This window comes from Xiphophorus hellerii, chromosome 15 (genome assembly GCF_003331165.1).
Source record: "Xiphophorus hellerii strain 12219 chromosome 15, Xiphophorus_hellerii-4.1, whole genome shotgun sequence".
Taxonomy (NCBI): Eukaryota; Metazoa; Chordata; class Actinopteri; order Cyprinodontiformes; family Poeciliidae; genus Xiphophorus; species Xiphophorus hellerii.
The window spans coordinates 16,166,940-16,179,997 of record NC_045686.1 but is presented as its reverse complement, the minus strand read 5'-3'; the positions used below and the strand labels follow the sequence as shown (position 1 = coordinate 16,179,997).

Here is a 13,058-nt window from a genome sequence, read left to right as displayed (position 1 = left end):
TACTCGGCATATCTTGTCATATTTTTACTACACGCTTCCTCTCGATGTGACAACTTCCCCACAGTTTTCACTACTATACTACGGGGCTGCATATGAATGAAGGGAGATGCACAACACCGAGACAAACACACACGCGGAAGCAGAGGCAACGACAAGAAGGGCTGTTTTGCAACTAGAAAGAGGAAGGTACATGTGTCACACATGCTCTTGTGATGCAATGTGAACACTCTCGCACACTTTCACACACAGTCTTATCCAATCTCACATGCAAAATATCACGCTTATCTGCAGCATAAATTTACAACACACACAAAAAAAAAGCTAATGTCAGACATGAGACAAGGAGGGATTTGATCCTGAAAGCATCTCCGTCCCCCTGTCTCTCCCCCACTGCGCTCGGTTTACCCCTAAAACACACACGCACATCCATGTTTGAACTGACCGACCCTCCTGTGTACACCGTGTCTCCCAACTCTTTGTGGGTCCTCCTCTCCAGCACAGTAGATTTGCATTGGATTTGCCTGTCAAATAAGATGCATGAGAAAACAGGAGCGGATCTTTGGAGAACAAACTCCTTCAGAATTCCCCTACCCTGGTAGACTCCCGAATCCCATCCAACAATAAAAAAAAAAAAGAAACAAAAAGCCAAGCAGGATAAGGGCTGATAAAATAGTTGGACATTAATCTCCTTTTATTCATACATCGGTTGTTCACACAAAGTCTTTAACTATGGTGGATGCGGTTAATGAAAGTAGCAGATTCAAATTGGCACAAAGGGAGATTCCTGGATTCCCCAAATGTTGTTTTTTTTTGTTACTGTCTTTTGGTCACCTTGGATTTTATTCTGTTAAATATTGAGTGCTGGCTGCCACAGATTATGCCATTCTCATAGACATTAAACTATCACCGACTGAGGTCACAGCATTATCATTCAACTCATTTATTTTGTACAGTTGTTTGCTACATTAATTACAATTATTTCACTGAGCTTTTTCCCCCTTTCTTCATTAAGCAGTTCAAAATCAGTCAGGTTATGGACAACAACAGAGACCATTATTTCTCAAGCCTTGCCACAGATTCTCAATTGAATGAGGGCCATGTTATTTTTCCTGCCACACTTCATTTTGCATTGTAAAAGGAAAGGGGGAAAAAAAAAGTTACTTTCCGTTCTCGTCTGACTAGAACACCTTCTTCCACATGCTTTATGTGCCTCCTACATGACTTGCAGCAAAATATTAATTGGGACTTTCTTCTTGCCACTCTCCTATTCGAGCCAATGTTGTGGAGAGCATGACTAGTAATTATCTTGTCGACATATTCTCCCACCTGATTTGTGGATCTTTGAATCTCCTCCAGAGCATAGCCCTCTTGGCTGCTTCTGTGTCTATCAAATAAAATCCTACTAAAACATGTAAATGACAAATGTACATTTACACAGCAAATTATAAAATAGTATATTAGTAGTATTAATGACATTGGAATGTACTATAATACACTTACTTAATTCTTGCAGGTTTGTGATGGGGTTTCCCATGTTCAGTGGTCAATGGGTGAAAGGTGGGGTATATACACTACAGACAGGTCACCACTCCATCATAGGGTAACACAAAGACACACAAGATAAACATCTATGCATGCACACATTTACATGTAAAGAAGGCAAGAGGCAAGTTACATAACGAAGCCAACAAATAAACATGCTTAGACTTGCTTAAATTAATCTTAGCATATTTTACTGCTGTTCTGGTATGCTGAATTTGAGTTCTTAAGCAGGAGTTTCAAATCTGAGAAGGGAATTCTTATAAATCCAACAGTGATAGCTTGGTAAATAAAAAGAGGGAGTCGCTAAACTTCTGCCAGTTTCTCCCTTAATATATTACTGACACAAACAAAACAAATTAGATGAAACAGTGGCATTTGCTAAAAGCTTTCTTTTATTTCTTTCTCTTTTTTTTGTCAGATTTTTTTAAATAGCAAACTGTCATTGGCAAGGTCATGGAATGGACCAAACGGATAAGGTCTTTAGAAGTAGCAGAACTTTTCGAAAATAAATTTGATAGCTTTTCAAAAAGCTATCAAATTAGCTATCTTTTAAAAATCTTGACACAAAATGTCAAGATAATACTCAAAAAACAGTGAAATTGAATGAGTCAACACGACACTTCAGGCATGTTTTTGATGAGGAAATAATATTATAAAATTATATAAAGCTGAAATTTTACATAATATTCTCCTTTAATGTATTTTACTTCAGTGCTACATTGCTAGCTAAGGCAGTGGCTAACTGCACTGAGTTTTTTTGTTAGTTGAGCAACTTTATTCTAGTTTTTGACAACATTTATGCTGCTATGTAACAAGTTGAGATAACTTTGTTACTTCAAACCAATCAATTTTTGTTACTACATTTAAAATTAAGCACAAAGGAGCTTTGTGTAGTCACTGTGCAGTCTTTTTTTAAATAAATCTTTTCTTCATGGTCTACTTGGAATTCAATACCATTAAAGGTAACCTTTTTGTGTGTCCTCTGTTAAGTTCCTGCTGTTGTGTTTATCTGGGGTTTCCTTTCAGATGAAAAGATAATCTATGATCTATTTCTAGCAGCACACAAAACATTTGTTGCTGGTTTTTTTATTTATATATATATATATTCATTACTTTTGTGCAAACAGCTCTCTGCTAAAACACATAGCATCTCTAGTGTGACCTGAAAAAAAGTGATTTTTTTTTTTAGTATTCAGGTGGTTAGAGGTTCACAAACCGCAAAAAAGAATCCCACCATAAAACCCTGGCATGCAAACCACAAACAAACATTACACATGCCCCCCAAATCTGGACAAAATAAACACAGTCACACATGGATAAGTCTACACCTAAAACGTGTGTTTACAGGAGCAACAATATGACTGTATCCGTGTAATGGTGATAGCAATATGATTTTGACTAGTGATGCTGAGCTGGAGGAACAGGCCAAGCAGGTTGAGCTGCACTTGATACAACAAGAAAGCACATGATTTACAGGAAGCTACTCGTGTTTCCTCAGTGAACCAGGGAGGGAATACTGAGTAGAAATGGAAAAACACTAAAGAGAAGTCCATAACAATGTTTGCAGAAATAAACTTTAAATAACAAAAGAACATACTATTTGAGCTCACTAGTAGGACCACTTTTCCAATTAGCTTTTTGAAGGTATTTACTTTTAATATTAAAAGAAATGAACAAGTGATTGCAAAAGGTGCACCAAAGGACTTCTTTGTGTAGTTGCAGGTTATACTGCAAAGGTCCAAAGTTCAAACCATGGGATAGATCTGATCAGAACACGTCAGAAATCGACAGGAAACCATAACATCCTACCTAAACCATTACGTTTTTGTAACACAAATCAGAAAGAAACTTTCACTGTGTACAGACTTCAGCAGCAGCTTCGGTGACAAAAAAACAAAAAACATGACCTCTGTTAGGTATTAATTTACCAAACAAAGGTTAATATGTGCCATCTATCTTGCTCTCATCTGCCCACAAACTCTTGCACATATTTTGGAAGATGCAAATTGTCAGAAGCAGTCAGCAAATCCGTCTGTAAGCATATGCTTGCACCAAATTAAAATGAAAATAACTGTAGTTGCATGAGACGTATACAGCACTCTACTGGCCATGATTCCCACACACTGAAGGTGAACAGATGAACTCTGGCAGGTGTGTCTCTACAGGGCAGATCTCTATGTTGTTTATCATCCCATAAGCAGCAACAAAAAACAAAACATCACATTAGGGCCACAAAATATTGTTTCCTCCCATCCCCCCCTTTTTTTTCCGGAATCACTTTATTAATAATGTACATATTTAGTAATGTACATAATGTGAACTTCTACACTTGATGTGTGGGTGTTGATGTTGAAGATCTTAATACTGCATGAGAAATTAACCCTTTCCTCCCCCTACGCGCACACTTTAATCATTTGATGATACGACCAATGTGCTGCATGGAAACCACCTTCTGCAAAGATGCTCAAAAAGAAGAGATGCTTTTTTAAGAAGTAATCAGGATTAGAGCATGCTTTAGTTACTGTGAGCATGAATCACATACACAGCCGCAAGATTAGCATTAGCATCTACCCTTTTGTGTTTTATGCGCTCTTCCCCTGTCAAACCAGATTTTTACATACACTGTCTAAAAAGATTTGGCCAGAAGAAATATGACTGTGTTTTTCCTGATTTGAGTCAGTCAGGATTAGCAGAATTATTTCCATCTCCTTAATGACAAAATAACAAGAGTGAATATTTTTACAGATTTGCTTTAATATGATGAAAGAAAAAGTAAGTTAAGAAGAAGTTTACAGAGATTTACAGAAACTTGTCAGAACTGGTGTAACCGAGTCAGGCTTGTAGGCCGCATTGTGCACACAGCCTTTTTAGTTGGTTTCATAAATTGAGCACCGATTTGTAATGGCCACAGAAAAACATTGACTTTGTTGTCCACAAGCTTTAATTTCCCAGCTTCGTCATTGAGCTGATGTTCCTTTTCCCTCACTCACTTAAATTGTAGTTTATTTGATCATTTGCATGCTAGTGGATTTACAAATTGAAACCTTTAACTCTAATGTTGTCAGTTAACAAGTCAGAATCTTAAAAAGCCATGTCGTTATCATCATCGCCGAGTTCCCAAATTGTTTAAAGGTACAGCAATCTTAGTGTATGTAAACTTCTGAATTTCATTAAAGCATTGAACAAATCCACAAAAGACTGTCTCAAATTCTACTTGACTATTTATGCATAAACTGACAAATATTTATAAAGGAAATCGAGGTAGGGAGCTGTGTGCCACCAATGGTCTTCCTGTTTGAAACACATACTGAGAAGAAAACAAAAGGTGTTTTCATAAAACCAATGCAGTGCAAAAATATATAAAACATTCTTTATTTAAATTAACAATTTAAATAAACATTTTTCTTTTTTTTTGCACCACTCTTCATGCTGTGTACTCAGTATGTAGGAAGGCCATTGGTGGTGCACTAACTTCTACTTATGTTTCCTGTGTAAATTTTCACACCATGCAAAGTATGTCATTAAAGGCTGTAAAGGCTCATAATACAGCTTTGCCTAAACTGCTATGACTTGTTTTCGGACAGTTACAAGTTCTTGGGTCTTGGCCTCTCTCTGACAAGCTTTTGAATTTAGAAATTAGATTAGTTTCTTCAGTGGCTTTTTGTCTTGAGAAATGGCTTGGGCACATTTTCATAGCAGAAATAAATGGTGGCTCTAATGCACAATAATTTGTCCAGAGCTGAAATATTTCTACAGTTTTGATGGCCTGTCAGGGATATTAAGGTAAACAGAAAGCTCGACAATGGCGCTCATAAGAGTTGCATGAAGTTGGTTTGGGGAAAACAGGCTCATTAATTTGGTCCACAAATTGATATGAAAACTTTATCCCATTCTGTAATTTCTTATTTCTGTTAAACTAAGAGCTACTGGCAGATGAGCAAACACTGTTCTAGCAGCTGTTGCCATGGTGTTGATAACTGAATTAAGATCCCACTAAATCTTAGTTATTCAAAGCAGGAGATTAAGTGCCAGACAATGGAAAGACAAAGGGCAAAACAAAAAATACAGAAAAGAGGATGCTGACTAACAAGAGGAGATTAACCCTTTCGGTGCACAGCACAGAAGCCAGACATGTGAACTGAGAAAGAAGCCGTACATCATTGCCACAAGTTTCATTTTTCACTTTCTGCACATAGCCCTCTTTATCTTTGAGCTGCAGGGCCAAGACAGATTACAGTTGACATTTCTTTCTTCTTTTTTTTTTTAGGTTTAAAAATGTACATCTATAAAGTCGGGTGTGAATCCCACGTCTCGCAGCTATAGATGAGGGGTTACATTCGGAGGTAGATGTTTATCTGTGCAGTGGTCTGATAGCGCGCGTGTTTTTACCAAGGGAGCGTTTAAATGAGTGTAATTTAAGGGGCTAAAGAGGGGGCTTTGTTTGCAGTGTCAATATTTATAGTGACACATGCTGGATGAATGCTGACTGACTCTACTTAAATTGTATGGGCGTGTGTTTGTGTGTGTGTGGTTGGGGGGTGAGTGGGAGTGGAACACGGAGCATGAATAGGCACCTGATGACATGCCCCAGTGAGACAACTAAGGTCATATCCATAACTGTGGTATCTTAAAATCAATAAAAAATGTAAGTTATATTGCCTAAAGTCCTTGCGGTTGCAAGTAACTGTTTGTCTCTTGTCATGAGTGATACATTTTCTTTGATACATTTTCCCAGAGAACAGAGAAAGTCTTGTTTTAGCATCTAATACAGGCTTCTGGTTGAAACTCTGAACAAGATAAAGTTTAGAAAAGTCAGCCACCACTGTGTAATGTGATTTATTAGCAGACCCCACATCTTACACAATCTACAAGCCTGATTTGCATTGCAAATCAATGGCATGCAAATGAGGGAAACACAGGCTAGCTGCAACACTTATCTGCAAAGAACACCACCCTACATTCTTTCGCTTGTGTATAAAAAAAAGTAGCTTCACTCTTGCTCTTTATTTAAGAGACACTTATGTTTATCAGAAGGTTTTACCAGAGAAGTTCAGTTTTTATTAGCGGTCAGAGAGTATCTTAATTTCTAGAGTCAACATTGTGACTCATTCATCCTCATCCTCTCTTTTGTTTGACCTGTAAACTACAACCGATCACAACTTTGCCTCCAAAGTTTCTTGTTGACACATAAACTTTACAGCCCCAAGCTACCGTTACATCAGAGAAATCATCACTTTGATTCATACGTGACCTAACTATTTATACTATAAACACGGCCCTGTGGAGAGCCCCCGCCTCTCCCCCTTTCCATACGGGATGGTGGGTCTCCCTTTTACATAGGCCTCTTACACACCAGAATTGCTTTGTTGCCATCTAGTGGTCATTTGAATGTAGCAACTTCCTCCTTTTAAAACTTTTGATGGTAAACACAAACAAGTCCATACAAATCTTAATTACCTCAAAAACAAAAAAACTTTATTGTTTTATTCACAGTGCCCAAAAGTATACAGAGACATCAGGTGAGCCACCCTGACATATTTTTACAGTCATTTTTGACACCAAGGGCTTCTATTGAAAGATTACACGCTGCACAAAATGTTAGTCCAGAAAGTAGACACTTGAAATCCTAAAAAATGAAACCGATCAATGTCCTTCTACTGCAGATATCCCAAGGTTTATAAAAACGTTTAAAACTTTGTATGTTTTTAACATGAAAACAGTCGAAAAAATGAAGAAAATCAAACTTTGAATTGCATTATTTAAAGAATTAGGTCAACGTCTTACAAATTAACAGTGTATAAAATGCACAGTGCCTTGCAACAGTATTCATACCCTTTGAATTTCTCATTTTGTCACATTGCAACCACAAATTTCAATATATTTTATTGGGATTCTATGTGACTGGTGAAGAGTAGTGAATAAAACTGAAGTGGAAGGGAGGGAAACTATGGTTTTTAACTATATATAAAAATGGTGTGCAATTGTAATCAGCCCCCTTAAATCTGATACCCTTAGAGATAATCCAGTGCAACCAACTGGCCTTCAGAGGACACCTACCTAATACTAAAGAGCGGGAAGCAGAAGGCCACTGTTGAAAGCACAATTTCCTGTTTGAAGTCTGCTCAACACCATGGGGGAGACAGCATAAATATGGAAGAAGGTGCTCTGGTTAGATAAGACCAAATTAGATTTTTAACTAAACATTGCAAATACCTCTGCACACACCATTCCTATGATGGTGGCAGCATGATTTTGTGGGAAAGCTTCAGCAGTCACAGGAAAACTAGTAGGGGTTGATGAGAAGCTGAATGGAGATAAATACACTGCAATCCTCGAATAAAGCTTGTGATTGGCATGTGATTATGATCCTATTTCACGAGGATAATCATCATAAACATACAACCAGAGCTACAATGGAATCATTTAAATCGAAACATTTCCAGGTGTTAAAATGACCCAGTCAAAGTTTTAAACCCCAAATCCAGTTAAGAACGTATGGAAAGACTTGGAAACAATGCTTGCAAAATCTGAACTTGAGCTATTTTGCAAATAATGAGCAAGCATTTCAGTCTCCAGTTGTGCACAGCTGGTACAGTTATCATAAGGGTAATAACTAGATACATTTCTGTTTATAAAAATATTGGCTGATGGGGCCAAATACACCACAATTTTCAAATCTGTATTTGTAAAAAACATTAAAGAAAACATCATTTCATCTTCACCTCACTCACAATCACTTTGAGGTTTGTGCTGATTTATAACAAAAAACCCCAATTAAGTATATTAAAGTTAGTAGTTGTAGCATTACACTATGTTTAAGTTTAGGACATATGGATACTTTTGCAAAGCCTTTTTGTTCTTTTGGAGAGAGTGAAATACAAGAACTTAACAGAAATAGATGTATCTGAATATCTCATGGTACCAAATTACAAATTGTTACAGCTTCACACTAAACTTGCACATTTTACTGGTATACATTAAGATGCTGATTTTAGTAAAGCTGATATTACTCCTGTATGCAAACATACAGTACATGTTAGTCCTGCTGAATATAACCAGTATGGCTCAGTTACCCTGTAACAGTGTTCATTCTGAGAGGTATTCAAAAACAAGGCAGCCTGAAGCTTGTTGCCTGGACCAGGTCTGCACTGACAGTAAATATATGACTCATAGCGAATAATCTGGAGCACTTGCTAGGTAGCATATTCAGAAACTGATGTGTCACTTTGTTCCCGGTTCATAGCTGCTTTCAGGTTTGGAAGCTGTAAAAATCAAAACAGGACTGAAACAGTGTTTCGGGTCACCTTCTGCTGCTCAAAGAGGCAACTGCGCTCTTTGATCAACTTAACCCCGCCAAGTGTTTACAGAGGCCTTTTTGTCTGTGCTTCCCCGTTGCACCAGTGCTGCTCGAACAAAGTGGAAATCTTAGCACAGCAAGCAGAGTGCCATTGTAAAGACATATATAGTTATATAACCGACATAAGTATACAAGCCAGAACTATACACAGGAGTTTAACGTTATTGCACTGCACCTCTTAACTGGGGCAGATATTGCAGCTTGTATAACTTTAACCAAACATTTCTCGTCAAGCTCATAATTTTATACCATATTCTGCTGGCAACAAATCTTAAATTCAACAACCTCTGGTATACAATATTTAAAGCAGGGAGGCAAACATACATATATTCTATACTTGTATTTACAAATACTGGATGACCTGCTATCAAAAGCCTTATCTTCACATGGCTCAGTGCATCCATGGACGTTAGATATATATTACCCATAAATATCTTTTTAGCCAATGTTTATAGTAACAGGTAGCATATACTTTAACATTAAGTGAAGCAAATAAATACAGTTGCACATAGGAATTGGCTAGTGGCCAGATCTAGATGATATTTAGCTTGAACAGTGATAGACTTCTGGAAACTCAACAGTCTGATAGCTTCCCAGTCAGTGAACAGACCAAAGCTATTGCTGTCTGATTTATCCCATAGGTTTGAAATAAGATGACAAAATAATGTCTAACTATACTTGAATATTTTAGCTGCATGTCTGAAAACCAGTGGGATTTGCAATTTTTTTTGCAGAGCCAATTACTAGAAGCAATACTTTCCAATAACAACACATTTATATTTTTATGCTTTCAGACATTAAAGGTAACAAGTTTACAAATAGAGGTTACACATCTCTATGTATATCACTAATATACAGCTTATATTAGCGATATGAGTGATGGTAGATACCAACCATCAGAAATACTAAAAATAGTGTGTCCCAACAACTTCAACTGTTTTTTTTATGCAAAAGAGCTTTATTTGAATTTTTAGCTCGATAACTTTAAAGAAATCTCTGATTTTCCAAGTTGGAATTCAAACTTCAGGTGGTGTTATTGTTGTATTTCCAATCAGGACCGTGGAAAATATGACTTTGGAGTATAAACAGAATAATAACACAGCACAAACACTATTGTGTTTGGATTCACAATTTGGTGTGGAATATGTTACTTATTAAAAAAAGAGTGATAGTTAGCTATGTACAGTAACACTGAGATGTACCAAACAATATCAGAGAAAGCACAAAAGGCATAGGAAGCATTAAAACATGACTTTTTGTTTTCTGTAGGGAGAAGTCTGCAAACAGGGATTGTTTGGGCAGAAGGGAAGAAGATATTACAGAAAAGTTGAACATGCTTAAATGTTGGCAGCCCTTTGTAAATATCAGAGTGCAAATAATGGGCTACATTGTTCTCTAGAGCAATGGTTCTCAAACTGGAGCTAAAGTACCTCTGGTGATCATGTTCCCTTTTCCTCTGGAGTCAAGATGTAAATCTGAGAATGACATTAAACCCAACAGACATGTTCCAGTTCCAAGTAGGGATCACCTATTATCATTTAATTTATTGTTAGTGGGGGAAAAATATTGCAGTATGAAATGTGATTTATGAACTGGTGCTGTCTGCAAACACTCCCAACCCAATCCCAACATGATAGGGATTGCTATTCTTAAACTATTAGGGAATCAGTGAATATCAGTATTTTAAAATATGAATTATTATGATTCTTGCACGCTGTTTAGTGGTCCTGCTTAATGTAGATGGTGTAGCTAGTGAAAGGCCTTTAACGTTGTTGCAATAAATATGACAAAATATGGTGATGCAATTAAGCCCATATTGCTTAAAATAATAATATGTCAATCTAATCACATATTGCAATGGACAATTAGACCATATTGCCCATACTGGTTTTCAAAACTTCACCACTTTGAGTTTTGAAAACCAATGGGATTTTCTAAGTACTATGATATAAATATCAAGTAGTCAAGGTATTATTACTAATAGAAACTAATAACCACATTTTGGAGGTGAAAATAAACAGTTTTTACAGCATCTAAGAACATGATGTATGTGCAAGACAACCATAGTGGATTCTGAAGTCAAGGTATGTGAGAAACTCCAAACTTCAATGGTCATTTTTGTTAATTTTCTCCAAGCATAAAGCTTGGAAATTTCACCTGTTTTGCATTGTATTATTTGCCAGAGGGAGGTTATTAATCCTTTTTTGTTTAACACAACAAACTTAAAAAGTCCAACTACATCTCGATAAAGATGGAGGTACTTGGAAAACGTAACATTTACTGAGGAGTTAAAGTTTGAGAAGCACTGCTCTAGGTCTTTCACAGCTATGAATGCTAACTATTCTAGCTGCTAATATAGGGTACTAAAAACAGCTTAATATTTGAACTCCATATAATTTCTTTTTGCCCTAAAATAAAGGTAAACCCTGTTTAATAATAACTCATGCTTTTTACACAAGGATAAAAGGCTAAAAAAAATATTTAGAATACTTTTAGATTCTAATTAAATGAAAAACGGAAACTAGCTAAAAGCAGAATGGTGTACAGCACCAGCTATGTCAGAGCTGTACAAAAACAAAAATTGGAATTTGGACACAAAACCTAATTCAGTACATCCCTCGCTAATGTATATTTTAAGTAAAGACATCAGTGTTTCTTCATCAACCTAAGAAATACAGCACACAGGACCTGCTCAAAGTGTAGTAAGATGGAAGCATTTTTCAAACAAAAGCCTTACATAGCAGAGCTAATGTGTTATAAAAGTACACCAACACCTTGACAATACTTCACAGTTCTGAGATGCCAAATCTGACCCTGATACTGAGTGAAAAACCAACCAGGAACAAGATGCTACAGTACAGAGCCGGTGTTTCAGTGCTGATATGGCTGAAGAACAAGAGGCATAAACTTTAATATGAAACATATTGATCAGAAAACCCTTTTTTTTTACTGACAGACCAAGCGGCTGTTAAGGCTTTGTTGTGTATGAGCTTGTAAAGTGAGGCTGTGATTAAATCCAGTTGGCTTTTAGAGAAAAGTGAGAAGAGTTACATTTTCAAGTGACTTACAGAGTACAGAGATAAAAAGGTTTTGGCATGTGAAGTGTTCAGGTTATCCATCACAGTATATACAGTTTATACAACTTATAATATGAAGATAAACCTTTTTTTTTTTATTTGGCTCTTCAAGTTGGTGATTCAGCTCAACAATGAAACATCAAGCCGGCAACACTGACCTAAGCCACTTTTAGTGTGAGTCATTATTTAAATTGATGATCTGAGTCAGTCTTACGCCGAGAACATGCTGGATGTTAAAGTGTACAGTACCTCGACATAACGACTCAAAGCTAAGAGTTAAAAACGCACTTCAGTGAAAGGTAGACAAGTGAGATAAAGACATGAAAAAACATTGTACAAGAGTGCAAGCATTTTTAAATTTTAAAAACAATAAAGGATGTGAGGAGATTGTTATTCTGTCATATTTTTTCAGCAAAGTCCAGCTGGCTTTTATATACGTCTCATTTTTATTGTTCTTATCACTATTATGCCAACTAAACCCATGTTAAAATTCACATCTGAACCCTCAGTTAACACATGTTAACTAGTTAACCTTTTAGATCTATTTGAGCGCAAAGTTACAAACAAAAGCATGTCCACATTTGTTTTTCTTACTAAGATCGTTCTGCTCCTCAGTAAATCCACTTCCATTTCTGTTTCTCCTGCAATGCTACATTCAACCACAGCTCCACCAGGGGGAGCTATACTTCTTGTTTCCTGGCCACACTGCCTTCCAGTGCTCTCACTGTAAGGGCAACCAGCTGTGGAAACAAACGTGCTGGAGAATAAACATGGATTTGGATTAAAACGTCTCCCCTCCATGTATGCTGGAGATTAAAAACCATCAGAGCAACAAGAGAGACATTATGGGATGTCCTCTGCCTCCTCTTGTCCTCCTTCAGGCTCAGGCTCTTCGACATGGAGGTGAGTTTTTGTTTCTGCAAGTGTGTGTACGTATCTGAGTCGGCTCCAGCAAGCCTTGTTCTTGTGCAGGTGCCCCATCATTATTTGGCTGAGCATGCTGGGCTCAGTGAAGCGCTGCCACTCCTCAAACAGAGGCTCCACGATGTAGGAGATAAAACCTGAAAGATGTGAAACTCCTT

The 13,058-nt window shown here is 37.0% G+C and overlaps 1 protein-coding gene across 5 annotated transcripts in view; it reads right to left on the bottom strand.

Moving 5' to 3' along the window:
* Nucleotides 1–927: 927 nt before the first annotated feature.
* The window catches only part of LOC116734035 (cAMP-specific 3',5'-cyclic phosphodiesterase 7B), a 28,893-nt gene continuing 16,762 nt past the window's right edge, over nucleotides 928–13,058 (bottom strand). For 4 of the 5 annotated variants that reach the window (XM_032585156.1, XM_032585157.1, XM_032585158.1 and 1 more), the window contains 2 exons: nucleotides 1,501–13,037; nucleotides 928–1,402 (listed from right to left, as the gene is read on the bottom strand). In XM_032585156.1, coding sequence (XP_032441047.1) covers nucleotides 12,820–13,037 — 218 coding nt within the window. In that variant the 3' untranslated portion in view covers nucleotides 928–1,402; nucleotides 1,501–12,819. The remainder of the gene's footprint in view (nucleotides 1,403–1,500; nucleotides 13,038–13,058) is intronic. The other variant, XM_032585155.1, reaches the window with a different exon arrangement.